Source organism: Wyeomyia smithii, chromosome 2, assembly GCF_029784165.1.
Source record: "Wyeomyia smithii strain HCP4-BCI-WySm-NY-G18 chromosome 2, ASM2978416v1, whole genome shotgun sequence".
Taxonomy (NCBI): domain Eukaryota; kingdom Metazoa; phylum Arthropoda; class Insecta; order Diptera; family Culicidae; genus Wyeomyia; species Wyeomyia smithii.
Genome location: NC_073695.1, coordinates 158,746,063 through 158,771,638, shown reverse-complemented (window position 1 = coordinate 158,771,638; position 25,576 = coordinate 158,746,063). Strand labels below are relative to the sequence as shown.

Here is a 25,576-nt window from a genome sequence, read left to right as displayed (position 1 = left end):
TGCATTCAGTTTTTTGACTCCCAGAGCCCATTGAACATTACAAAAAATATATTTTAGGTTTTTCCTTAAATATGCTCAAGTTGCGATGTATGAACGAAATGTAGCCAAAAATGTTGTCTTTCACCAAAAAATTTTTTAGCCAATTCGGAGATGACCATTTTTTTAAATCGATGTTTTGTGTTTTAATTGCATTTTTTTTTCAGTGTAGGACTTGATATATAATTTTTTCCATATTTTTTTATGAAAATTCAGACAATTTCCTATGAGTTACTTACAGAACACTTTGAGAATTTACCGTTTTTGAATTATATTGATTTACAAAAAATCGGCAAAAAAAGTTTCGGTCTTTTCAGAAGACAGTCTAGACTAATTTCGGAAAAATTAAGTATGCAGAGATGCTTAATTAGGTGATGTCTTCACACCCAAAAAGTTTCCGTCGAAATCCGTCTATAACACAATAGTAAACAAAGCAAATAGTATGCTGGGCTTTTTAAAACGTTTCGGCCATAATTTTCAAGACTCATATACAATCAAACTATTATATATTGCATACGTTCGACCAATTCTGGAATATTGTAGCAGTGTATGGAATCCCTATATGGACCACATGAAGTACGCATTGAATCTGTCCAAAAACAATTTGTTTTATACGCGCTTCGTAAGCTAAATTGGACAGCATTTCTCTTACCATCGTATGAAGCACGCTGCATGCTTATAGACATACAAGCACTTAAAGAACGCCGCGAACTTTCAATCCTTTATTTTATCAATGACATTATTTTTCAACGCATGCAATCTACCAAGTTATTATCACAACTAAATTTTTATGCACCCAGTCATCAATTAAGAACTCGTGAAATATTTTCGAGAAACCCTCACAGAACTGACTGCTCAAAAAATTATGTATAGAATAAAGAATATAAGAAAACATTGTATTATTATAATTGTAGTCCACATTTGCTTGACGACAAAAAAAAATATAAAAAAAATTGTGTAAAATATTGAAAGTATGGATATGACCTGGAAGATGATGTCAGCTCAGAGCCTCGGCTTGGTTCATTAGTTTATTGCTGCGATGCTGAATGGTATAATGATGGTTTTCAAGTTTCAACGTCCATCGAGCCATTCTATGGTTAATGCTCTGCCGCTCATAGCAAGTCCGTCCCATTTGCTTTTTGGTGCTGACGAGAAAACAGCAATTGAAAATCGTAACGCTTTAGGTGAAATTTTTCACTTAAATGCTTTTTCAATCGAGACCATTAACAGAATTTAGTACTGCAATGACAATCTAACACTATTGCATCATAAAACTTGCTTAAACACTGAAATTTGATCAAAATTTGTTAAAAATCATAAGCTGGGACTCACATGCGATTACTTTTACGGTACGTAGCCAGAATGATAGCAAGTCAGTCCCATAGCCAGCTACGACCGGTGATGAAAAACAAAATACTGCAAATCGATGGCGGTGCTATAGCTTGCGTTTGGAATGAATCCATCGCTGGCAATTCATAAATGACCTTCTCTCGTGCTTCATTAAACAAATTTTTTGTGAGAAGCATAACACAATGTACCAACTGCGCCGCTCAAAATAAAATAAGATTTTGTTTTTACATTTGATACTACTGATAAATTCAAAATCAGTTTAGGTGTAGGAACTTGTTCTAAATTTCCCTGAGAGGGTCACACGTTCGTGACGGCGGACAGCTTCCACGTAGCAGTGGAAGCAAATATGAGAAAACACCTATAGCTTAGGAAAATGTTTGCTCCGTTAAAAAACAGCTAAGTAGCGTACCGAAGTATTTAGTATAACTGACAAATTCTTCAAAACGAAATTCACGACAATAATTGAACAATTCTTAACCACATCTTTACATAAAATACGGATAAAATACGAAAAGTAGTATTTACTGAAGAATGCTTTAACTAACAATACAGTGACACACCTAAAGCGTTCACTGTCAACAAACAACAGCTGAAGGAATCTACTGGTGGAAACTTTGTTTGGGAGAAAACATTGTACTATCAGCTAGAGCCACACGATGTAGAACGCGTAAAATTCAATCAAACCTCCTATCGAATATCACTTGGTACATCCAAATCTAAACCTGAAGACCATAAGTTGTGGTAAATATCACATTTTTCATAATCATTATTGGCTGTTGGGTTAAATTGCGAAGGTTTTTTCAATGGGACCGACTTGCGATCACTTTTGCTATGGGACAAACCGACTTGCTATTTTTTTCATAGTTCCTCAGAACGAAGTATTCAAAAATACCTGTTTTATCGAAAGCAGATATAAAAAGGAATTGATTCCATAAATAAACTCAAAATTGATAAAAATGCAATTGGGACGGACTTGCCATGAGCGGCAGTGCTCTTCCTATTCAATGTTATGGACAACGAACTGCAATCTGTAATAACGCGGTACGGAATCCCTTCAAAATATAGGTGGAATTTCCGCAGTGAATATATTATAGCGGAGCAGTTCTCGCTGAAACCGTCCCACTGGTGGTCTTTTAAAAAGGATATTTTTATTTCTAAATGATTGAAAGTAGAGAAAAATGAGAAAACCACTTTGGTTAGTTCATATTGATGGACCCCTCGGGCACAAATCGGTTAAACGGTTTTTACAAAAATAGATTTTTGAACAATCCTTGGCCTTTTTATTGATTTTTTTCTCTTAAATTTATATTTAAAATTTATATATATATATATATATATATATATATATATAATATATATATATATATATATATATATATATATATATATATATATATATATATATATATATATATATATATATATATATATATATATATATATATATATATATATATATATATATATATATATATATATATATATATATATATATATATATATATATATATATATATATATATATATATATATAGAGGGTGGCCACTCAAAACCCGAAATTAAATTCCCGGTTTTCTCCCGGTTTTTCCCGGTCCATTCAAATATTTTCAGGTTAATTGTACTTTTGAATTCTGTAGTTTTCCATGCAGTTAAGGAATAAAAAAGCGTGACTTTCGATTTACATCTCAATATGCTCTCAGGGCCGGATTTAGACGGTGGGGGGCCCGGGGCCCTTTTTTCTAAGAACATATGGAGGTAACGTTCTGGAAGGTGACGAGCAAAAAAAAAAGGTCGCCCTAAGACTAGGGGGCCCCTTGCATCGGGAGGCCCGGGGCATTTGCCCCCTTAGCCCCCCTCAAATCCGGGCCTGGCTCTAAGTCACTTCTTGACGTGTTCAGCCTTATTGGAATCAAGAGATATAGTTGCAAAAAATCGAAAAATGCGACGGATGTCACCACCGAGAGGAGATGTCTACAAGTATCTTATAAACAACGCATATAATACTCTTTACCGAGGAATTCTAGACCAAATTAAGTTTGAAGGAATCGTTTTTACCTCAACCAGATAAGATTCAATATATAAAAGAGTAATATATAAAAGATAATATATAAACACGTTACTTCAGCAGCTCACGCATCTCCTCATCAATATCAATTTCGTGTCCTCCTCCGGCAGCCTGTACTGTATCGTACACCAAGCACTGTGCTACAAGACTGTCTTTTTCCAAATTCATTGCTTCGCACTCCTTGTTGACGGAGAAACCTCGCTCCAACGTGGCATTGACATGCGATAGAATCAGAATCTTCTTGATAAACACAGTAAAGTTAGGAAGTTTCTTGCCTGAAGCAGCTATCAGATCTCTACAAAAAGTATCAAGGTAGGAAGTCAGCAATGTCTTCGTCGAATGCATACTCAATAGTTGTGATTATTTTTGGCGACATCTATCAGCTATTATATTTGCTCTTATATTTGCTCTGGGCAAAATTCGAGCCATTTGAATGCTACTTCCGGGGAGCTTACCTTGGTCAAGTTAGCTTCCAAGAGAAAGATGAATACAAATAAAAAAACTATTCTATGCACTGTAAGATATGTCAGCCATCTTTTCCGGGTCACAGGACTAGTCTTTTTTTGGTAAAGTATTCGAAGAAACTTACTTAAGAAATTTTGGTCTTGTGATCGCCATGAGATGGCTGCAAAAAATGGGTTTGTATGGCACAATCCCACCCCCACTGGCACAATCTCACCCCGGCTTGTAATGTTCAGTGAAATTCACGGTTTTTTCCCGGTTTTCCCCGGTTCCAAACGATTCCAGGTTTTTTCCCGGTTCTCCCGGTTGGGTGGCCACCCTATATATTTATTTATATATATATATATATATATATATATATATATATATATATATATATATATATATATATATATATATATATATGTATATATATATATATGTATATATATATATATATATATATATATATATATATATATATATATATATATATATATATATATATATATATATATATATATATATATATATATATATATATATATATATATATATATATATATATATATATATATATATATATATATATATATATATATATATATATATAAACGCCTATAGGATGGTGATGGCCAAGACTAAGGGTGCGATGGCGCCCGCAGAAAAATCACCAGCGATGCTTGAGCGGATCATAGAGGGACTCTTTCCACGCCACGAGCCAAATCCTTGGCCTCCGGCTGGCGAGTCACTTCACCGACGTTCCAGTATCTCAAACTCAGACCAGAGGTGGTCGGCCAACCTGCCGAACACCCAATATATGAGTGACGGCGTTAGCCGTGCCGAGGCAGAGGAGGCGGAAACGGTTACGAACGAGGAACTCATCGCGATCGCCAACTCCCTGAAGGTGAGCAAGGCACCGGGATTGGATGGGATTCCGAATCTGGCTGTGAAGAAGGCCATCAAAGAGGCCCCCAGACTATTCCGGGAAGTCATGCAGAAGTGCCTGGATGACTGTACATTCCCAGAGAGATGGAAGCGACAGAAGCTGGTCTTATTGCCGAAGACAGGGAAACCACCTGGTGACCCGTCGGCATACAGACCGATATGTCTGCTCGATACGGCGGGTAAGGTGCTCGAGAAGGTTATTCTCAATAGACTGGTTAGGTACACCGAAAGTGCAAACGGTCTGTCGAGTAACCAGTTCGGCTTCCGAAAAGGCAAGTCTACGGTGGATGCTATTCTGTCCGTCACCAAAACAGCAGAGGTAGCACTCCAGCGTAAAAGATGGGGCATTCGCTATTGCGCAATCGTCACGTTGGACGTGAAAAATGCGTTCAATAGTGTTAGCTGGGATTCCATAGCCCACTCGTTTCGGAAACTAGACATTCCGGTATCTTTGTACAGGATTCTGGAAAATTATTTCCAGAATCGTGTGCTAGTTTACAGCACAGACGAGGGTCAAAAATGTGTCCCAATTACCGCAGGGGTTCCACAAGGTTCCATCCTGGGCCCGGTACTGTGGAATATCATGTACAATGAAGTGCTGAAACTAAAGCTCCCCCAAGGGGTTGTGATCGTTGGGTTTGCGGACGACATTACACTTGAGGTCTACGGCGAGTCGATCGAGGAGGTTGAGTTGACGGCTTCGCACTCTATAAGCGTCGTCGAGGACTGGATGCGCTCCAAAAAACTGGAGCTTGCGCATCATAAGACGGAGATTTCAGTTGTCAATAACCGCAAGTCGAAACAACAGGCGTTGATCAGTATCGGGAATCGCACCATCGCCTCTAAGCGCTCCCTGAAGCTGCTGGGGGTGATGATCGATGACAAGCTCGCCTTCGGGAGCCATGTCGAATATGCCTGTAAGAGGGCTTCAATGGCTATTGCAGCATTATCTCGCATGATGTCCAATAGCTCAGCAGTGTACGGCAGCAAGCGGAAACTTCTAGCTAGCGTGACTTCGTCCATACTGAGATACGGCGGGCCAGTGTGGTCCAAAGCACTAGGTACTAGTAAACATCGGGGTAAGTTGGAAAGTACCTACAGGCTCATGTGCCTGAGGGTTGCGAGCGCGTATCGAACTGTGTCATACGACGCAATCTGCGTCCTGTCCGGCATGATGCCTATCAGCATAGCCATTAAGGAGGACGTAGAATGCTTCGATCAACGTGACACAAGGGGCATACGAGGTACCAGAAGATCATTCTCGATGATCAGATGGCAGTAGGAGTGGTCAAATTCCGTGAAGGGTAGATGGACGCATCGACTTATTCCGGATGTATCCGGATGGGTCGGGAGGCGCCATGGAGAAGTAAACTTCCATCTGACACAGATTCTGTCAGGCCATGGTTGCTTTAGGCAGTATCTACACAGATTCGGGCATGCGGGGTCCCCCATGTGTCCCGAGTGCGCGGAAGCGGAAGAGACTGCTGAGCATGTCTTCTTCGTGTGCCCTCGTTTTGTGCATGCGCGGAGCGACATGATGGTAGTGAGCGGGCCAGACACCACTCCGGACAACCTAGTTCGGAGGATGTGTAAAGACCCAAACATTTGGAGGGCGGTTTGTACAGCCGCCTCTCAAATAGTTTTAGAATTGCAAAACAGGCGACAGGTTGACCACCGACACGCCAGTGTTAGCTAACGGCCAGTCTCCAGGTTAGTTAGCTAAGTTAGCAAAAAGACCTAAAGAACCAAGAGGGTGCACAGAGCACAAAAGCCGCTCCCCGAAGCAATACCTAGAGGTGGTCCCGGGGAGTATTATGGGCTGGAGACTGAAGGGGTTTTAGTGGGTCCGGTCACTGATTCAAACCAACCCCACACTCCCTGAGGTTGGTCACCTCAGGGGTTTGGATGCAAATTTCCCCTTCACCTGAAACAAAAAAAAAAAAAAAAAAAAATATATATATATATATATATATATATATATATATATATATATATATATATATATATATATATATATATATATATATATATATATATATATATATATCAATCTCCACAATACTCACTCTTCGTGACGGTCAGCAGGTTCTTTGGCACTCTGCAAAAAAACGAACATTATAGTATATGTGTGCTAATCATTACATTTATTGTGATTACCTGTGCATGTGATAGCATTTCTGTTAATTGCCTTCGAAGTAAATCATACGTAGAATCAAGTGATTCATTATTTTCTTCTATTTCAAATGTATTCTCGTTGGCTTTATCGTACTCTGATTCTGCGTGCAAAAACCAGCCGTTATCGATTGTTTGACTTGAGAAGTAATTTTCTTTTTCGCGAATCTGTGAATTTCGACATATAGTCGAAGAAGAGGTGCTAGTCGAAAGCCATTCGTCCCAATCTATTGTCGTTGGGTATCCTTGTTCAATTGGTGTATTCATTGGAGTAGCTGTTGGTTTATCTGATAAAGCATCATTGTTCATGCTATTGTCTATGGTTATTACAGGTAAATTGTCTGAGTCATCTTTGATGAACGTTTCAGCTGGATTACCTAAGTTGTTTTCGGCATTGTTTGCTGCAATCTCAACTGTTTCGTTTAACGGGTATATTTGCTCAAGATCATCGTCATTCTCGTTTATAGAATAATCGCCGGTTTGGTTTGAAATATTCGAAGACATACAATCATTGGCTGCTTTTCTTCTTTCATGTTTCAATTCTTGCCATGAGTGATCTTGTACGTAGGTATCATTTTGATTGATATTGAAAAGAGCATGCCTCGTGAAGGAATTTTTATAACCAAAATTAGCGTTTTTCGAGACAAAAGGTGTGCTACATTCAAATAAAATGGTTTTATTAAAATCATCAAAATCATCATCCTGATTATTCCTTTCAAACACATCATGTGAATCGTATTTCCGTATTTTTTCAACTCGGTTTTGACAAAGTAATAATATTTCGTCTACCAATTTGGTTGCTACCTCTCGTATTGCCTGCTGCGAAACATCAATAAAAACATTTTTTTCACTGATTTCGGCCTCTTCCATGCCGCTATCTGAAGATGAATTTTTTTCGATACAGAATTCATTGCGGACGCCATCGATTCTCTCTTCATGAACAGTGCCCAAATAATCAACAAAATTACGCTCGTCTTCACTTGTGGTACTCTCATGTTCTCCATTTATAGCGTGATCTAAAGCTCGTAAAGCTTCTTCTATACTATTCGTTTCATGAGAAGAATTATCATCTAGACTATCCAATGGAGTAACATCCTCCTGTGCTTCTCTGAGAGCTGCAAATGCTGATAGCGGCTCTTCACAGCAGTTATTTTTTTCTCCAATGCTAATCGCTACATCCACCAAACGGGTAGAGAGCTTCACACCATTATCGACTTGCGAGGAATCATTATTATCTTCGAAGCCATTTTCAGTGCTAAATGTATGTTCAACTAATGAATTCACATCACAAAAATCACTTAAGTTCTTTAAAGAAGCAGTCTCCTGTTCAGCGGAAGAATTAGTTTTCGTTGCCAGAAAAACAGATACGGAGCTCAATGATTCCTTACTTGATAAGAAAATATTAGAACTGGATCCACAATCATTTTGCACCAACACCAGGTTTTGGTCATTATTTTGTCGAACATTTTTCCCAGAATGGTGGCCGGACTGAGAACTCGATGATCTATGATTCTGGTTTTGTAAGAGATTATAATTTTCAATCCCGTTAAGCTCGTGCGATGAAACTGATTCATTTTGATATTGAACGGTCTGGTCAAGCAGATTGTCAGTTGATAGCTACAAATATGAAACGAATGAGAACACAAAATTACTGGCAAAGTCTTTGGCCTGATTATTCAATTTATAGGTCAAGTTTAATTTATAAGTCAAGTTCCCAAATGCTTTCTGAGTTTAACTGGTCTTTTAACTTTTGAACTACTGTCATCGTGACCAGCAGGAGAACAATTCCATAAAGAACGGGACATAAAAATGGGATTTTTTCGAACTAATTTCTATTTTTAACAACGGCTTCTACCCGTTAAGTTTCAAGTTCATTAAAGCAGACAATGTGTGCAGCAGGGGAAGCGAAAAATAAGCGAACTGGAAATATGATATAGATTTGGAAAAATATACCGCATCCCGACGGGACCCGTCTCGTCCCGTATATTTTTCCAAATCTGTATCATATTTCCAGTTCGCTTAGTTTTCGCCTTCGCTGCTGCACACATTGTCTGCCTCAATGATCCTGAAAATTAATATGGGATTCTCAATTGTTATTTTAGTTTAGCTGAAACATTGCATACACGCAGAATTTTTCCTTGTTACTTTAGAAGCAATAACCAAAAATTCTCCGTTTTATAATAGATTTGTTACTCAAAAAGTAATAACAGACTCCTCCCGTCAAGTAACAACACACATTGTCATTGCGTGTATATTAGTTTATTTGTCATACGCACACGGAGTAGAGAAAAAATATAACAAGAGCTGCCAGGTGTCATTTATTTTTCTCCGTCATACAGCAAGGAAACGTTGATAATTCCAAAGACTTCATTAGCGTCCTACAATGAGCAATTCTCGCTGAAACCGTCCCACTGATGACATGAGGTCTTTATAAAACGATATTTTTGTATCTAAATGATTGAAAATAGTGAAAAAATGAGAAAACCACTTTGGTTAGTTCATATTGATGGACCCCTCGGGCAAAAATCGGTTTGACGGTTTTCACGATAATTGATTTTTGATCAATTCTTGATCTTTTTATTGATTTATTTCTCTTGAATTTGTCATTGAACCCTCTGCAACCAACACATCGTTTTAAAGAGGAATGATAGAGCTTTCATTTGAAGTAGAAAAAAATTGGCCGCCATCTTGGATCTCGCCACCATCTTGGATTTCATCAGAAAAACGTGTTTTTGAGCAACTTCGCACCCACCGATTTTGAATTTGACATCACCATTGGAAAGCTGAGAAAAAATGCTTCAAGATACACTCAAAACATTAGGTGAGCATTGAGTTTACCTTGTCATTTTGGTCACTTTTCAAAATCGAGCTTCAAACAGTTTAACACATGACGCGCGGCCAATATCAAATCAACGCAATATGCTGAGCATGTGGTGTACGTATGATGTGAACAGTCAATATTCCTAGTTCACAGGTAGTAAATGCACCCACGCACCGTAATTTTTAATAGCCTTTAATCAATTGGCTAAATTTCGCTAGGTAGCAAACGTACCCTTTTCGTCGATAAGAATTAGCTAGGGATAAAGTTATGATTCTACTCTTACTTTATTTACGCTGGCATACACAAATCTTCTCCAGGTTACTCGGGATATACTAGTTTCATACTATACCTTGGTATACCATACCTAAGTTTGTTGATAGTTGTTTCATGATGAAAACAACAGTTTATAACAGAAGCAAAAACAACATCTAACATTAATTTGTTTGATTACTAAACACGCGAAAACTGACCTCCGTACGAGGAACCAAATTTTGTTCTGGTGAAAAAATCGTAGAGAAGCTTGCTCACAAATTACGTTACATTCAAGGAGGAGCGATGGAGTGGAGAAATAAACAATGTAAATGCAGTGAAAAGAGGTCAAAGATACGATTTTTATGCTTCACGTAATTTGTGAACAGACCCAAAGTCACACAGGCATTGGGCCTTCCACATTCCACGTGGACAACTTTGGGGAGGAGGGTCTGTGTGATGTCCACGGTCCATACAAAATATTAAGAATTTATATGAGCAGTGGTGGGGGAGGGGGGAGTAACAAAATCTCTAAAAATCTGTCCAAGTGAAATATGGATGGCCCCTAATATACGCTACACACAGACACACACCACAGGCTCATCATCATGCGTTGATTGGTTCGCTTCATGCGTGGAACTGTTTGAAGCTCGATTTTGAAAAGTGACCAAAATGACAAGGTAAACTCAATGCTCACCTAATGTATCTTGAAGCATTTTTCCTCAGCTTTCCAATGGTGATGTCAAATTCAAAATCGGTGGTTGCGAACTTGCTCAAAAACACGTTTTTCTAATGAAATCCAAGATGGCGGCCAATTTTTTTCTACTTCAAATGAAAGCTCTATTATTCCTCTTTAAAACGATGTGTTGGTTGCAGGGGGTTCAATGACAAATTCAAAAGAAATAAATCAATAAAAAGATCGAGAATTGCTCAAAAATCAATATTTGTAGAAACCGTTTAACCGATTTGTGCCCGAGGAGTCCATCAATATGAACTAATCAAAGTGGTTTGCTCATTTTTCCACTACTTTCAATCACACAAAAATATCGTCTTTTAAAGACCTCATGTCACCAGTGGGACGGCTTCAGCGAGAATTGCTCAATCATAGTACGATTTGAAAACTGCGCACAAGCATTTCCTTCTAGCTAGCGGATGCAAGCCATGGTGAAACCACACACTCATTGCTCTATGGAAACGCATTAAGATCTGTATCAAATGGTCGATAATACAAAACTCGTACCCATCTAGAAATCCCATGTTCACATCTCCAGCAACTCTAGTCATTTTTCATTTTTACGTCGACCGTGGGGAACGAAAAAGTGATGTTTCTAATTACACATTTGAGGTTGACCGGTGAGATTCTGCTTATGTGTGAATGAAGGGAACAGAAATGAACCTGATAGCTGCATTAATATTAATGCAGCGAGTGAAGTCTTGCTAATACATACATTACGGCTCTTGATTGTGTGTTCCCCTGCAGAAACACAAACAAGCGTGTGGTCGTCATATATTTTGTTACTTTTTGGTTTTTACCTTTTTTTGTCTAATGCGCGGCCATAAGACGCAAAAAATAATAAAATGTTGCTCCACAGTAACAAAATCATCTCCGTTTATTGTGGGTGTGTAGATGTATCTATGGGCGAAAGATGCCATTTTATGCTGCTAATTTTTTTTCAATCATGACTCGTTACGGAGAAGCTATGTAGAAAAAGTATTGATGAATACAAATATTTTTACAGCCAAAACAAAATAACAAACGATATCAAGGACAAGACACCAACGCTTATCACTCTTACTAAATCTACACGTAATCAAATTGAAAAATTTACCTGTACCGTTGACCGGTTTCCAGCAAAATTCTGCTTATCATTCAAGACGAGGCCCGATGTCCAACTGATTACTATTTTCTCTTACGGTTAACTAAATGTCTGGAGAGGAATGTGGCAGCCTACGCTCTCTGCCTTATCAGATAGAAGAGAGGCGAAATTATCGGTGCATCATCCTCATTCATCAAAGGTTTTTCAGCTGTGGTGATGTACATAGACTCCCAAGCATTTAACAGTGATACCTTCCTCACTGCCTTTACCAGTTTTGCACTCCCCCAGTCAATTTCGTGGTTTAGGCTGATCGTGTGTGCCGCTACACTTGATTCGCCGGATTTATTGTGATCAACTGCTTTTCTATGCTCCTTCAGACGAGTTTGACATTTACGGCGTGTTGGGCCAATACATAGAGCAGTGCAATCCTTGCGTGGAATCTGGCAGATTCCAGATTGCTCATCGCTAGGGACCTTATCTTTAAGGTTGCATAGCAGTTACCGCAGTGTGTTGCCACTTTTGTGTGCCACTGCAAATTCTTGTTGTTCTAAAATATTTCTTACTGGGTTTGAAAAAAACTGGGTAGAACGGCAGGCTAACTCTGGTGGGGGGTACTTTTTCCGGTTGAAGTGTGGAAGCATCTTGTCGGTGTTTTTTCCGTTCATGTTTTCTGAGATTTTTTTGAACAAAAATATTGTTGAAACCATTCTGTTCGGCTGTTTTGTAGATTTTACTCTCTTCCGCTTCAAATTCGTCTTTATCCAAAGGAATCTTAAATAGTCTATGGGCCATGGCATGGAAAGCTGACTGTTTCTGAGCACCAAAGTGGTTTGTGTCCACTGTTATATAGCGGTCTGTGAAAGTCGCCGAATTTTAAAGTTAAAGTTAAAGATAAAGTTTGCGGCAAATAGCGTTCTTTGACAAGGGCAAAAACATCGTCTACATAACTTTTCCAAACTCGGGGAAAGACTTTATCTTTTTGTGCTTCAGCTTCGAAGTCACTCATGAAGAGCCCAGCTAGCAACGGGGACAATTTCCTACCCATACTAAGTTCGAAGACTTGTTTGTAGAACCTTCAACGAAATTGGAACACATACTGTTTCATACAGACTTCTGCCACAGAAAAATATGCCTCTATTTGGTTTATTGGAGCACGCTGATGTTTCAAATGATGCCGTAGGCTTCGCAGTGCATCCGTGACTGGCACACTTGGGAACAACGCAGCGACATCGAAGGACACCAGAATTTCGTTACGGCGTCTTTTAAGTCTCTGATTAGCTCGACCAGCTCCATAGCGTTTTTTATGCTTTTCCCCGGGTTGATTGGGAAATTTTTTATTTCACTCACTAACCACGCAGCCATTTTTTCCGTTGGAGTACATATGTTTGAAGAGATCGGGCGCATTGCTATTGAATGCTTATGGATTTTTGGCAGACAATACAGAGATGCTACTCTCGGGTTTGGAACGAGAAGGCGCTTTTCCAGTTTTTCGCCTCCCAAAACAAAATATTATAAATAATAATTTTGTCTTTTTGAAAAAAATATAAAATTTTCGAAAAAAGTTAAAAAAAAATATTAAAAATTTATTATCCAAAAGAGCTAACTTTTTTAAAATCTGATTTTTTTTGAAAACTGGCTGTCATGGATAGATAAAAAACAAACTATAATGTATTCTACTATAATGTATTCAGCGCTCGGGTTGTATGAAATGGTGACGTGGGACTAAACACTGTAATTAGAAGGATTTTTAGTTACAAAGGTTTAAAAGTCCGTACACAGGATTAGAATTGTTCAGTGACTTACGTTTTTTATATTCCCAGCCTCCCCTTAAATTTTACAGGAATATATTCAACAACACTGGAAAGAGCTTCGATCACACTTGGGGATCTTGTACCTGTAATGTGTTTGCCTTTCTCCTAGAAAGGTATAGCAATTTTTTCGAACTGAATTTCTATTTTTAACAACGGCTTTTTCCGTTAACACGCAAGTACATTAAGCAGACAGTATGTGAGTAGAGAAAGAACGAAAAATAAGCGAACTGGAAATATGATACAGATTTGGAAAAATATACCGCATCCCGACGGGACGTCCCGTGATATGTATATGTGACAAATAGTATGTTACACTCAACAAGACCTATAACCTACACTAGGTCACTTCAGAAGTTCTTGCATTTTTTTTTCTTTTGTAGCACAGTGTAATCCGCGTTATGTCAAAAAACCGCGCAAAAATAATCCGCGTTATTGTGAAAATCGCGTATAAAAAACCACATAAAAAACCCCACGTAAAAAAGACCCCTGCGTACTCACGAAATTGTGAAAAAACTGATCAATGTTACCCCGTTTTACGGTATATACCTACCTATTTGTGTTGTTGCGAGCACGAGTGGTTAATTTTTCTTTAAATGCTGTTAATCAATTTACTTTGATTATTGAATTTCATAGATTCAACTGCACTTATGCAGTGCAGAGCATGCAACAAAACGAGACGATCAAAAGAATTGGAATTTTGTATTTAAACGTAATTGAATTTGGATATGACGGCCATTTAGCATGTACCACTTTCACTCTATGAAAAAACAACGTATACAAACGGTGCGAGCTATTTATTTAATATATATATATATATATATATATATATATATATATATATATATATATATATATATATATATATATATATATATATATATATATATATATATATATATATATATATATATATATATATATATATATATACATATATATATATATATATATATATATATATATATATATATATATATATATTTATTTATTTATTTATTTATTCAAACGTCAAACAAAAGTAGACTACATATGTTTAAAACTAACTTACATGCTATATGCTATTTATACTAGTGGGAGCAAAAAAAAGAGTTTATACATAATTGAATAATAATTTCTTCACTTGACGGATTATTACAATGAATGTTTTCTATCGATTTAAGTTGCGCGTTGAGTTGAAATATTGTTTTAATTTAGTTCTCGACATAGAAAAGTCAATTGTTTCACAGTGTTGGTTATACACTAACATCATTTGATTAATTGGCCCGTATTTAGCATAATTGTTTCGTTGATGATTTAAAGAAAACAAAGTCCGAGTTCATAAATTTCTAGAAGGTATATAAAGATTGAGTTTTGATAATATTTCGGGTGAATCGACACGTTGAGATACGAAATCGTTAACAAATGACATCATTGCGAATTCACGACGGGCTTTTAATGATTGGATGTCAATAAGTCTGCAGCGTTCGTCATATGATGGAAGGGGAAATGACGTCCATCGTAGATTACGAAGTGCATATAACAGGAATTGTTTTTGCACTGATTCTATTCTGTTTACATGTGTTGCAGAAAACGGAGACCATACAATGCTACAGTATTCTAAAAGTTATCTGACATAGGAATTATAAAGTGTTTTTATTGTGTATGGATCTTGGAAATTATAGCAGAAACGTTTTATAAAACTGAGCATGTTACTAGCCTTATTAATAATTGTATTGTAGTGATCAGTGAATGTTAATTTTGAGTCGAGTATGACTCCTAGGTCCCTAACTCGTTCACTTTTCTCTACTTCCTGATCTCCTAAGGAAATCATATTGCTTGGCATGTTTCTTTTTCTGCCAAAAGCCATCGAACTATATTTTTTAACGTTTAGCTGAAGAAGGCTTTTTTTACACCAAATGTAAAAATATTTTATCTCGTTACGAAATATTTACATCATCAGCGTTTTTAATTTCAATGAAAAGTTTAATATCGTCGGCATAAATAAGAATTTTTACATGTTTTAGAATAAAGGAAATGTCGTTTACAAATAATATAAATAGTAGAGGGCCCAAGTGAGAGCCTTGAGAAACTCCTGAGGTTACCTGAATAGGTTTCGATATTCTACCTTTGAATTTGACTGTTTGTTGACGATCTGTCAAATACGTTTCAATCCATTTGAGTAATTGTGGATGAATTCCAATTTTTCGTAAGTTGAAGAGAAGCATCAATGCGATCGAAAGCTTTACTGAAGTCAGTATATAAGGTTTCAACATAATTACCTTTATCCATTGCGTTCAAAGAGAAGTTAATAAACTCGAGTAAGTTAGTTGTTGTTGAGCGCCCTTTGAAAAAACCGTGTTGCGTTGGGGTAATTCTATTTTTTATTTGGTGGAATAACTTTTGTTTATTATTGCTTCAAAAAGCTTAGGTATACAGGAAAGAATGGCTATGCCTCGATAGTTGCTAATGTCGGTTTTTTTACCAGATTTGAACACAGGCACTAGATATGAGTTTTTCCAGAATTTCGGGAAGCAACCGGATTCCAGCGACATATTGAAAATCAAGAACAGTGGGGAAGTTAGCTCTTTAGCTAAATGTTTCATGAATGCTGGCGGAATTCCGTTTGGTCCCGGACCTTTAGACGCATCCAGAGCTTTTAAAGTATCTTCAATTTCGCGTGCGCTGACATGTTCAATATTGAAATAGTTGGGAAATTCAGGAAAGTTGGTGAAGAATGTATAGTCACGATCAGATTCGGAGAAAGTTGTATACTTTTGTTGAAAAAAATCAGCAAATAGATCAGAGATGTATGCCGGGTTCTCTTCAACTTTGTCATGCAGTTGCATTTTTGAAGGAAAATTTTCAGATTTTAACTTTGATTTAACATATTTGAAAAAAATTTTTGGACAGGATTTGATTTCAAGCTCAGTCTTTAAAGTGAACTCTTCAAACGCGTTACTAATGGCATCGTTTAATTCGCCGCAAATGTTAAGATAAGTTGTTAAAGCATCACGATTTTTATGAGTTTTGTATTTTTTATGTGCTTTTTGTTTTTTGTTTTTTAAGTTATTAATTTGTCTATTGTACCAGACTGGGTATTTGGAATTGCCATGACGTCTTATTCTTTTCAATGGTATTTCGCTAATAAATAAATCAGATAATATGTTATAAAAATGTTCTATAGCCGAATCGATGTTACCGTCTTCAAACAATACATCTTGCCAGTTGATACTATTTAGTTTATGTTTTAATTCATCATAGTTTGCTGACTGAAAGTCAAAAACATCTTCGAATTCATATTCGTCAGGTCTTTTATTCACATGCACAAATAAAGAAAACTCTATTGCTGTATGATAAACTTCGTTCTTCCATAATGGTTGTAATGAATTCGTCACACAAAAGTCTTCACTAATGTTGGACATTAACAGATCTAGATAACAATTTTGTCCATTTTTCACATGATTTATTTGATTAAGACCAAGACTAGAGGTCTTATCAAAAAGAAGTTGCAGCGTTTCATTTTCGCCAATAATAGGAAGTAAAATGCTATGGTTATCGATGTCCGGAATAAAATCAATGTTGCGTTGGTTGAAATCACCGTATATGTGGAGTTTTACTTCAGGTAACAGCTTAGATGCAATATTTTCAACAACATGAAGAAACTTTTCAAAGATTTCATTCCGCGCATTATTTGGAGGGAAATAGACAGAGACAAATACGTGTGTCTCTCCTGCTAGTTCTGCTTTCACCCAAAAATGTTCGAACTCTTTAAACTGAATGGTGTCGATAAGCGCTGAATTAAAGTCTACTGACACCGCAATCGACACACCACCACCGGATTTCATTTCAGATAATTGATAGTTACGGTCATTTCTATAGACATTATATCGGCAACCGAAGACTTCTTCGCTGCGAACACCCTCATCCCAGCTGGTTTCGGTTGCTAAAATAACAGAAAATGAACAGGATAGTACATTTTTTTGAATTTCGTTAATTTTGTTAGCGCCTCGCATGCGGTTAAAATTTTGGCAATATACAGAGATCTCGGTAGTGGTGGGGTGTTCGAGTGTAGAAGCTAAAGAATGAGAGTCATTATTAACAGAAGTGTTTACCAGAGCAGAGCAGGTCGCGTCATTTCCTACATCTCTAGGTTGAACAAAATTATCACCAGCAACGGTCCTCTGATGAGTAAGTCAATTGCGTTGAAGACACGAGTGCCTAGATGAGCACGCAATGCATTGTGAAGTAGGAAGGTGTGCAGGATCGCTGATCATCTGGGGTTGAGAAAGTGAAAAGTCGTCGTTCGCCGGGTATGGGTTAAGAGTTTCGCCTCTTTGAAATTGAATCGTAGGAATGAAGTTAGATTGAGGTCTGGAGAATCGGTCTTTCGCTGCTGCAAGAAGCACTCTGTCAGGTGGTAACAGTTGATTTGCATGGAAACGACTAGAGTTGGTGTGTTGTTGATTATTGTAGGAGTTGGTGACGTTATTCTGTTGCCTGTTGGCCATGTTATAGTTGGGGCTATTGTTATTATTCCAAAAACTGTTGTTGACGTGACGGTTGTGGTTGTTATATCTATGGTTACTATTGGTGTTGAAGTTGTAGTTGTTTCGATTGGTACTTTGATGGTTATTATCGAGATTTCTGTTAAAGTTGAGGTTGCGATTCTGGTTCTGATTGTTGTTGTTATTGTTGAAGTAGTTCTTATTGTTGCGGTTGTTGTTGGAATTGTTATTATTATTGTAGTAATTGCTGTTGTAGTTATTTCTATTGTTATTGACAAAGTTGTTGTTATTATCGTTGTTGTTGTTGTGAATGATATGGTTATGCCTAGGGTTGTTGTTTCTGTTGTAATTATTTCGCCTATAATGATTTCGTCTTCTGGCCCTCCGTTTTCTTGCTTTGTCAGCTTGTTTTTGCTGCAGCATAATACGGTGTAATTTTGTATCGTACGCTGTCCAGTCCTGTTTCCAAACTTTTCTCGAGCCAAGGAAACGCCATCCACTGTTTGGAAGATCATTTGAAGTCCAGGCCATAGCTATTTCCTCTGCCACACTTGGATAGCCAATGCTGTTTTCGATGGGCATCATTCTTGGCGTGTACTCAGAAATTATGCTGCTAATTATTCGAAATTCTTCCAAGATTTCAGGAACACTACATTGAGTCTTAGAAGTGGCCACATCGATCAAATTTTCATTAACAGCTTCAAGCTGTTCGTCGACTTTATTAGTTATTTCATCAATATGACTGGTCAGCTTATTTGTAATCGAGTTGCTAAGTATCCCAAGCGACTCAGTCATGTGAACTTTAGCGGAAGTTATAGCATCGTCGAAAAGTGTCGTCACGTGGTTATTGATTTGTCTACTACTTTTGTAGGAGAGTTCACTTTTTTAACAGACGAAAGCTCCTGTTTTAGTTCATCGAATAGAATTTTTTGTCGTTCGAGTGCCTCTTGAATTTTCAAAACTGAAGGTGACGAAAGGTGATATATATATATATATATATATATATATATATATATATATATATATATATATATATATATATATATATATATATATATATATATATATATATATATATATATATATATATATATATATATATATATATATATATATATATATAAATATATATATATTTAAAACTTATTCCAACTACAAATCGTAATTTTGACAACAATGCGAAAGTTAAGCATCATTTCGGAATTCTCTCGCTACGCCTCAAACGTAAGAATGCTTTAGACTGAACCGATCATGAACATAAACGAAAAACGGAATGGTAATGCAGACAGAACATTGTCAAAGTTTCCCGCACGGCCTTGAATACCGAGGCTGTGCTCCTTTTGTGGAAACAACGCACGCAGCCCGTTGCATATTCGTGAATGTTGAAGACTGATTAACTGTTTGTTCGGTCGATCATGATCGCAAACGAAAAGTGGTATGTGAATGCCGGCAGACGATTTTATGACGGACATGAAAGACAAAGCGGCGGTCCTTTTGCGGAAGCAAACGTTGCCCGCAGCTCGTTCCACATTCGCTCTGCTTTAAACCGTTCTTTGAAATTGAACATGCTGCAGATACAAGTTGAAAATGAGCGAAGGATCGCACAAAAAGGAAAGCATGTAACTGAACGAGAAAACGTTCAAGCGTCTTTTTAGAAAAGGATTTTTCAAAGCTCTGGTCAAGAGGCGCTTGTTGAACTTGTTCAATAAGTTCCTGGAGCAAAACATTGTACCGCAGGATTGGAGGCAAGTAAAGGTAATCGCCATCCAAAAACCAGGTAAACCAGCTTCTGATCAAAACTCTTATAGGCCGATTGCAATGCTATCCTGTATCCGGAAATTGATGGAAAAAGGATACTTCGTCGCTTAGACCACTGGGTCGAATCAAATGGTCTTCTATCAGATACTCAGTTTGGCTTCCGCCGTGTCAAAGGGACGAATGATTGTCTTGCGTTGCTTTCAACAGATATTTAGCTGGCGTATGCTCGCAAAGAACAAATGGCTTCTGCGTTCTTGGACATTAAGGGGGCTTTTGATTCCGTTTCTGGCAAACTTCACCGACAAGGATTTTCTCCAATTTTGAACAATTTTTGCACAATTTGTTGTCCGAAAAGCATATGCATTTTACGCACGGTGATTTGGCAACTTTTCGCATTAGCTACATGGGTCTTCCCCAGAGTTCATGTTTAAGCCCCCTTCTTTACAACTTTTATGTAAATGACATCGACGAATGTCTGGCAAATTCATGCACGATAAGACAACTTGCAAACGACAGTGCATTGCGGTCCAGATCGTCGATTTAGCGGTATTTAATTTTTTGTGCAAAAACAGCTGTTGTTAGGTTAATAGAATATCTGAAAGATATTTTGTGTTTGGAAAGGCGCTTCTTTTTGTAAAATAAAAATAAGGGTGGCTCCATTTTTAAAAAAACTAACTTTTTTGCTGATAAAGATACGGTTCTTTTTAACTTAGAAGAGTTGTAGATCCATTTATTCTAAACAACTTTGGCGAAGAAAGCTTGTCTCAATCTTGCATACTTTTCGCGGTATGATGAATTTAAGATAGCAAGCTAGAGTGTCGCTGAAAAATCTAGTTTTTTCGATGTAACTTTTTTATTTTTGATTCTATCAAAACTTGGTCTTCAAACAATTTTTAGGTCTTCTTGAGGTGCATATTTTCTCTGAATACTTGAATGCGCTATCTCATTCACAAGAAAAGTTATTAGGTTTTTCCCTTTCAAAATACGCCTTTTTCAAATGTTTGCATCTAGTTAAATAGCAAATACAAACTAAAACTATCGATTGCGTTTGAAAGGTCGTACTTTTTTGTATATAATATCTAAAATTTAAAGGGTGGATATTTTTCTATCTCAAATAAATACAATTTGAACTCTGCGTTTTTGGTTGGATTTCGCGATACATGTCACATGCATGCTACTATTTTTTTTTTATTTTTTTGTATTTGATTGGTCTATATCACTGAACCCAAACGTAAGATCATAAAAAATAAAGTTTTTCAAACAGTTTGATGACTCATGGAAGCCTTTTTCAAAAATAAACAGTCAACATAATATTCAACATAATATTAATATTCTACATGTGTTTTAGCATGGAGTGCATTACTCCAGCACTAAAAGTATTGCATTATAAGCCACCCTAATTTTTATTTTTTTAAAAGAAGTGCCTTTCCACACACAAAATATTTTGCAAATACGCTACAAACGTAACAACAGTTGTTTTTGCACAAAAAATTAAATACCGCTAAATCGACGATCTGGACCACTGCAGTGTAATCTCTGTTACAGGAGCCAAAGCTGCCGATTTGCAAGGACCATTGCAAGATACCTTGGACAATTTGTCTGCTAGGGCTTTATAGCTAGGTATCGAATTCTCTCCGGAGAAGACTGAGATAGTAGTTTTTCTAGAAAGTATGAACCTGCTCAGCTTCAAACACAATTAATGGCTGAAACGATTTCTCAGGTTTTGGTACACAAATATCTTGGTGTTTGGTTCGACTCTAAAGGCACCTGGGGTTGTCACGTGAGGTATCTGATGAAAAAATGTCAACAAAGAGTGAATTTTCTTTGTACAATAACCGGACAATGGTGGGGAGCTCACCCAGGAGACCTTATAAGGCTTTACCAAACGATATTGTCTGTCATTGAGTACGGGTGTTTCTGCTTCCGCTCCGCAGCAAACACCCATTTGATCAACCTGGAGGGAATACAATATCGTTGTTTGCGTATCGCCTTGGGTTGCATGCAATCGACCCATACGATGAGTTTGGAAGTCTTAGCTGGAGTACTACCCATAAAAAAACACTTCTGGAGCCTGTCTCCTCGTATTCTTATCAAATGTGAGGTCTTGAACCGTCCTGTGATCGAAAATTTTGAAAGGTTAATCGAACTTAATTTTCAAACCCATTTTATGACATTGTATTTCAATCACATGTCCCAATATATTAACCCTTCTTCGAATATTCCAAATCGTGTCAACTTATCAAATACTCCTGATTCTACTGTGTTTTTCGATACATCCATGATAGAAGAAACTCGTGGAATCCCGGATCATTTACGCGTACAGCAGATCCCCAAAATTTTTTCAATAAATATCGAAACATCAACTGCGACAATATGCGGATCACTTCTCGATGGGTCCACTGGCTTCGGTATCTTCAATAACAATTTAACCGTCTCCCATAAGCTCGATAATCCTGCTTCTGTTTACGTCGCAGAATTAGCTGCAATTCAGTACACCCTAGGGATCATCGAAAAAATGCCCACGGACCATTATTTCATCTCTACGGATAGTCTCAGTTCCATTGAGGCTCTCCGATCGATGAAAGATGTTTGACACTCTCCGTATTTCTTGGGGAAAATACGGGAACGTCTGAGTGCTTTATCCGAAAAATCTTCTCAGATTACCTTAGTGTGGGTCCCTTCTCACTGCTCGATGCCGGGCAATGAGGAAGCGGACTCTTTGGCAGAGGTGGGCGCATCAAACGGTGAAATTTATCAAAGTCCAATTGCTTTTAATGAGTTTTTCGCATTTGTACGTCAGAATACGACCATCAGTTGGCAAAATTCTTGGACCAGAGGGGAACTGGGAAGGTGGTTACATTCCATTATACCCAAGGTATCGACGAATCCGTGGTTCAAGGGGTTGAATGTAGGTCGAGATTTCATTTGCGTGTTGTCTCGGCTTATGTCCAATCACTATAGATTTGATGCGCATCTCCGTCGTATTGGACTCGGGGAAAGTGGTATCTGTGCCTGTGGTGAAGGTTATCACGACATAGAGTACGTTGTTTGTTTATGCCCTGTCCACCGTGACGCCAGGTCTAAATTAGTAGCTTCCCTTGAGGCCGGAGGTAGACAGCCAGCTGTTCCTGTTCGTGATGTCTTGGCGAGCCGTGACATACCCTACATGACCCTTATATACGTTTTCCTAAAATCCATCCATGCCCCAGTCTAGTCCCGTTCCCCTCCGTCTACACCCAACGAAACGAGAAGAACACGTTTGAACCTTAAGCACAGATTTTGGAATCAGTAACTGCACCCCACTCGAATTCGCCAAGACCTGCGAACCCGAGGCTTTTAGTGATATCTTGGCTCAGCGGCACATACCATATGGCCACTTGAACACTAGCGAACAACAACAACGAACCATAACCAGCAACTAGACCCCACACAATACCTCCAGGACCCGAAGATTACAAGCCCCTGTCCCCGCTCATGACATCGGCCATTCGAAGAGCATCAGACGACCATTCAACAACAAAACACTGATTGAAAAATTCTTGCTAGTTTTAAGTTAGACTTAATTTCGGCTCGTAGTCGGCAGCGAGGATAAAAAATTTGCTTTTAATTTTTAAGTCATCAGATATAATTGGCGCCGTTAAACATTAAATTGTATTTGTGCCGTGTCAAATAAATGATATATGAGAAAAAAAAATTGGACTCACAAAATTCAAATTTGAGTTATGAACACTTTCAAACTGCTGAGCAAGTTTGGGGGACGGGACGTCCCGTCGGGATGCAGTATATTTTTCCAAATCTGTATCATATTTCCAGTTCGCTTATTTTTCGTTCTTTCTCTACTCACATACTGTCTGCTTAATGAACGAAGTATAGCAATCACTGAAAGAACCAAAGGTATAAAAGTGCTCCAAACGGTCGAATCTCGTATGTCAATCGACTTAGTTCGACGAGCTGAGCATTTTCTGTTTGTGTGTGTGTATGTGTGTGTGTGTAAGTATGTAACGGTCTCCCAATCTCACTCGATTTTCTCAGAGATGGCTGGACCGATTTTCATTAAACTAATTGCAAATGAAAGGTCTAGTTGCCCCATAAGACCCTATTGAATTTTCTTGTAATCGGACTTTTAGTTTCGAGGTTATGTATCAAAATGTGAAAATCACAAAACATCATTATCTCAGAAACTACACAACCGATCTGAACAAAATCGGTATCAAAAGAACGGGCTTGTTTTTTAATCATTTGTAATATAGTTTTATAATGATTGGACATGTAGTTCAAAAGATATGCAAAGCAACGTGTTTCAAAGACTGTTTAAACTCACTCACTTTTCTCAGAGATGGATGGACCGATTTTCACAAAATTAGTGTCGTATGGAAGGTATGGTTGCCCCATAAGACCCTATTGAATTTTATTATTATTGGACTTTAACTTTGTCCGTTATGTATAACAATGTGTGTCATATGAATAGAAACATACTTTTTATTCCAGTTTAAAAGATGGTGAACGTTTTCTTGTATCCAATGAACAAAAGGCTCAAAGACTTGCTCAGCAGTTTGAAAGTGTTCATAACTCAAATTTGAATTTTGTGAGTCCAATTTTTTTTTTCTCATATATCATTTATTTGACACGGCACAAATACAATTTAATGTTTAACGGCGCCAATTATATCTGATGACTTAAAAATTAAAAGCAAATTTTTTATCCTCGCTGCCGACTACGAGCCGAAATTAAGTCTAACTTAAAACTAGCATGAATTTTTCAATCAGTGTTTTGTTGTTGAATGGTCGTCTGATGCTCTTCGAATGGCCGATGTCATGAGCGGGGACAGGGGCTTGTAATCTTCGGGTCCTGGAGGTATTGTGTGGGGTCTAGTTGCTGGTTATGGTTCGTTGTTGTTGTTCGCTAGTGTTCAAGTGGCCATATGGTATGTGACGCTGAGCCAAGATATCACTAAAAGCCTCGGGTTCGCAGGTCTTGGCGAATTCGAGTGGGGTGCAGTTACTGATTCCAAAATCTGTGCTTAAGGTTCAAACGTGTTCTTCTCGTTTCGTTGGGTGTAGACGGAGGGGAACGGGACTAGACTGGGGCATGGATGGATTTTAGGAAAACGTATAAAAGGGTCATGTAGGCTGTGTCACGGCTCGCCAAGACATCACGAACAGGAACAGCTGGCTGCCTACCTCCGGCCTCAAGGGAAGCTACTAATTTAGACCTGGCGTCACGGTGGACAGGGCATGAACAAACAACGTGCTCTATGCCGTGATAACCTTCACCACAGGCACAGATACCACTTTCCCCGAGTCCAATACGACGGAGATGCGCATCAAATCTATATTGATTGGACATAAGCCGAGACAACACGCAAATGAAATCTCGACCTACATTCAACCCCTTGAACCACGGATTCGTCGATACCTTGGGTATAATGGAATGTAACCACCTCCCCAGTTCCCCTCTGGTCCAAGAATTTTGCCAACTGATGGTCGTATTCTGACGTACAAATGCGAAAAACTCATTAAAAGCAATTGGACTTTGATAAATTTCACCGTTTGATGCGCCCACCTCTGCCAAAGAGTCCGCTTCCTCATTGCCCGGCATCGAGCAGTGAGAAGGGACCCACACTA

At 37.9% G+C, this 25,576-nt stretch overlaps 1 protein-coding gene across 4 annotated transcripts in view; it reads right to left on the bottom strand.

The window, feature by feature from the left end:
• LOC129721824 (uncharacterized) overlaps positions 1–25,576 on the bottom strand; it is a 240,622-nt gene that overhangs the window by 26,293 nt on the left and 188,753 nt on the right. For all 4 annotated transcript variants that reach the window (XM_055674840.1, XM_055674842.1, XM_055674841.1 and 1 more), the window contains 2 exons: positions 6,998–8,629; positions 6,907–6,938 (listed from right to left, as the gene is read on the bottom strand). In XM_055674840.1, coding sequence (XP_055530815.1) covers positions 6,907–6,938; positions 6,998–8,629 — 1,664 coding nt within the window. The remainder of the gene's footprint in view (positions 1–6,906; positions 6,939–6,997; positions 8,630–25,576) is intronic.